This window comes from Pollicipes pollicipes, unplaced genomic scaffold (genome assembly GCF_011947565.3).
Source record: "Pollicipes pollicipes isolate AB1234 unplaced genomic scaffold, Ppol_2.1 Scaffold_860;HRSCAF=989_pilon_pilon_pilon, whole genome shotgun sequence".
Lineage (NCBI taxonomy): Eukaryota > Metazoa > Arthropoda > Thecostraca > Pollicipedomorpha > Pollicipedidae > Pollicipes > Pollicipes pollicipes.
This window is the reverse complement of record NW_023597080.1, coordinates 122,757-127,044: the sequence shown is the minus strand read 5'-3', so window position 1 is coordinate 127,044 and position 4,288 is coordinate 122,757. Positions and strand designations below refer to the sequence as shown.

Genomic DNA, 4,288 nt, shown 5'->3' with positions numbered 1-4,288 from the left:
GTGAGCTATGGTCACTTTGATGGGCCCTTAGAGAGTGAAGTAGAACACCTCTGGCCTCTCGAATTCCTGTTTGGACACTAATACATTGTCGGAAGTATGAAGGGGCTCACGGTGCAGCAGTTGTGTTAAGTTAACCTTCGTTTTTGTTTCATTTAGGCATACACAAGTTTTCAACGCCTAATTACTCGTGGCATTTGGCCTAGACGTCCATCTGGCGTTTGCCTGACACGTATTTGTACTTGCTGTGAAATTTGTCCGACGCCACAGCTCACTTGTTGAGAGCGTCTGCCATCCTACTATCCCAATCATTGTGAGGTGGCTCGAGTCGCTTTAGACTCTCACTATTGGCCTCCCCGACAGGCCAGCCCCGCGCACAGCCCGGCCTTACTGAAACAGGCCGCGTTCCGAGCCGGCGGCGCCACCGGCCGGCCGGCCGCGTGTGTCGGGCACAACTGCCGTTCCTCTGACCATTACGATCATACGGCGTTTGCTGGTTTTGAAAGATAGGTACTTGCTTCAAACATTTGTTGGCAGTATCAACAGTAGGTGTGTCCAAGATGCACGGATTTCCCGGCCATCGCGTAGTTAGGAGACACGGAATGCAACAGAAAGTAGATGAAAATGCGTGAAAATGGTAGCATTCTACCAACAAAGTCAGAATAAAGTGAAGGTTGTCTGCTTATTGCCTAGAGTATGTGCTTAGTTGGTTTCATCACTCAAGAATATTTCGTTGCAACGCTGCCGTTCAATATAAGCATATTCTGTTTCTGACAGCTGCCTCGCGCGTGGTTTGACCTGGCATTCTCGTAGCGTCGCGATGCTGCGAGGTACACTGATGGCCATGAAATTGGCGAGTTATTTGGGGATTTATTAAGCGACGAGTTTCGATTTCGCTTAAAACGCGGCAGATAGTCGATTGTGACATCGGAACGCCGAATGGTACGGCTATGTTACAATGTAGCATCGCCTCAAGGACGAAATCAAGGTCGAACGACAGGAAACTCCACATCACCAAGAACTTACCGGCCGATGTCGGATTTCTGAATATTAGCACAACCGCTAGCGAATGAACTAGCGTCTGTCAGGAAATCCTGGCATATCAAGGTCACTCTTCAAGATAAATTTCGTCCCCCAAAAGACGGGAATTTCATATCACCAAAGAACTGAATGCCGATTTCAAATTTCCAAGCACCTGAATTTTCTCCGGCAAAGATACTAGCGGCTATCAAGAGGTCCTCACCTTTCATGGTCACCCTTTAAGGTCAAAATCGGGTTTTTACGGACGCTATCTTTTACGCTACGATTTTGACGCTAACTATTTTAATGCTTGGAAATTTGAAATCGACCGGTGACTTGGGTGACATGGAGTTCACCGTCCTCTGAGCCTTGATTTGACCTTGAAGGATGGCCTTGAGAGGTCGGGATTTTTATGGAGGTTAATTCATGCGAGTCCAAACTCTCTGTTCACTGTCGCGTCACAGGTTGGCTGCGGGGTCCACAAGCGACGAGTACTCATAGAAGACGGTATTTGCCTGCCAGGCGTACTGCTACCTGGCGGTGTGCCGGCTAATTAATAGGTCGTATCCGTCGGGTAGACAGCCAGACTAGCGCATCCCGCAGCAGTCATTTGACGAACAACACGAGCAAACAGATACACTTGTGTGTCTACCTGTCCAGCCTTAACAGAGCCGTACAGCGAGAACCGTATTAATCTAACCCACCACCTGAATGCGCGGCATCAATCACTGCAAGCGAGGCGAGATGGTTCGGCGTTATTAATGTAGCAAAGGAACACCATCGGTGTCTCGTGGACGAGTCCGTGGACGAGTCCAGCCGCCCCCTCACGACCTTCACCGCGCCATACAGAAGACGCCAGTGCCTCCGCGCGCCATACGGTGTCGCCCACCATTTAACATTACAATCGTCGCATCGACAAATGCTCCAGTAGCTTCAACGACATCCAACGCACGGTCGATGACGTCATCTTCTACAACAAAACACACGTGGGACCTATCGCCAGTCCGGGCGTTCCAGGCCCGATGCCGAGCTCACGGCGCGTCTCTTAACTCGGCAAAAACGCAGCACGTGCAGAGCAGCGTTAAGGTAACCGGGTTTATGGTCTCAGCAGACGACCACGTCCCGGGCCCTGCCTTGACCGAGGCGACAGCGTCCTTCCCAGTCCCACAATCGCAGACGGGAGAACTGCTGGAATCGCTGCGCCACCTGCCGAGCTCAAAGCAAAGCTTCATCTGGGACGCCGGTCACGAGAGGACGCTCATGGTAGCCAGCTCAATCTTCGGCGCACACGCTGGCGTACCGTGGCCAAACGCGCCCCGTCGTGCTGTCAACGAACGCTAACCGGCTCAAAGGTTTTTGCTGCCCTGTGCAGCAGAAGAAGCCAGGGAAGGCGCCTGTAGATAAGAGATATATTCCTGGACACGTCACTGTTTGCTGACGTCATCGTACCTTGCACAACGTTGATTGACAGCCAATTAAAGGCCGTTTTGTCTGGAAATCGCGACCACGAACGCCAGATATGAGCAAATCGACCAGTATACTTTTATTGGCCTTGATCACCGCATGACTTATGGAATGGCAGGATTTGGGTGGCGGACGTTATTATGGCATCATAAGTGACAGGATGACCTTGAAATATTCTCCCGAAATAGTCCCCCCATCTTCGCCGTCGTGTAACTCAGACACTAGAAAGGTTAAGGTCTTAAGAAGGGCAGGACTGTGAACTGCAACCGAATGGCACCAGGGGAAGCTCCTCGCAGCCGCCGACGCGACCAGCCGGTCTCTGGAAGAAGAGCCTATCGACGCCGGTGAGCTTGCGGAAGACGTCGACGCCCCGCCGTGTCGGCTATTACGGCTCACGCGCTCGACGGGTCGTGCGTCGACATCCACCTGCAGGACACGCGCGGGGCCGCAGATCTCAACGAAGAAGGCTGCCTTCTACTCGACGCTGTGCTTTAAGGCTTCCCACCCAACAATGTCGATCTGCCTTTGCCAATGCGTGCCTACTGGCCCGTTCATACTCAGCTGACCGTCGACGACGGCCTGGTGATGTACGGCCGCCGTCTCGTCATCCCTTGCCCGATGTGCGCAACCGTCCTTCACGAGCTGCACACCGGACACATGGGATTCTTCACGAGCTGCAGGCCGGACACGTTGGATTCTTCAAGAGCTGTACACCGGACACACGAATCCCTCACGAGCTGCAGGCCGAACACATGGGATTCTTCAAGAGCTGTACACCGGACACATGGATCCCTCACGAGCTGCAGGCCGAACACATGGGATTCTTTAAGAGCTGTACACCGGACACAGGGATCCCTCACGAGCTGCAGGCCGAACGCATGGGATTTTCAAGAGCTGTACACCGGACACATGGATCCCTCACGAGCTGCAGGCCGAACACATGGGATTCTTCAAGAGCTGTATGCCGGACACATGGATCCCTCACGAGCTGCAGGCCCCGAACACATGGGATTCTTCAATAGCTGTACACCGGACAAGGGATCCCTCACGAGCTGCAGGCCGAACGCACGGGATTCTTTAATAGCTGCATGCCAGACACAATATACTGGACCGGACACAAAACACGATCTGGCGGACCTGGCGGCCGCGCTCGCCCGCCCGGATCCTACCCAAGCCGCCTGAGCGGGACATGATTGGCGTCCAACCGGCACCTGTTCGCTACCCGCCGACATCAGGCGGCCGATTTGCCGTCGAGAGCGCCCCTGCCGCGCGCCGCAGGCGCACGCGGACGGCGTGCAAACAACACGCTTACGACCTTTCGCCATTCCAAGTCGACTCGCAGGTGGGCTCTACAGAGCCCGGCAACCGACACCTGAGACCGGGGCGGAGCAGCCCCTGATGCCGGACCCACGCCGGCGGTATACACCCGCCTGTCAAGCGGGCCCGGATCCTGCCGAGCAACAGGCGACACCTGCGCCAGCGCGTGCTCCCGGCCAGCCGGATGCCGCCCGCCGCCGCGCGGCCGCTCGGACCTCCGGCCGCTCCAGACGCCGCCGCCGCCGCCCGCCGGACTGGCTACCTCGGCAGCTTCCTCCGGCCCGCTGCGGCGCTCCGGCCGCTGTCAGTGGGTGAGACCTCTTTGGAGCAGTGGGTACGGATAATAAGATGACTTTTTCCCCATTCTTTACGTGTATTTTTATGTTCCGCCGCGCGCGCGCGGCGCGCGTGTGTGTGTGTGTTGTGTGCGTGCGTGTGTGTGTGTGTGTGTATGTGTGTATGTGGTGTGTGTGTGTGTGTGTGCTGTGTG

General features: G+C 55.3%; 1 protein-coding gene across 1 annotated transcript in view; it reads right to left on the bottom strand.

Moving 5' to 3' along the window:
- Positions 1-3,672, bottom strand: part of LOC119114508 (cGMP-specific 3',5'-cyclic phosphodiesterase) — a gene marked incomplete at its 3' end in the record, with an annotated part of 59,392 nt that extends 55,720 nt beyond the window's left edge. The window contains exons 1-2 of the mRNA XM_037238617.1: positions 3,651-3,672; positions 3,132-3,187 (exon numbers count right to left, since the gene is read on the bottom strand). Coding sequence (XP_037094512.1) covers positions 3,132-3,187; positions 3,651-3,672 — 78 coding nt within the window. The remainder of the gene's footprint in view (positions 1-3,131; positions 3,188-3,650) is intronic.
- Between the last annotated feature and the right edge of the window lie 616 nt (positions 3,673-4,288).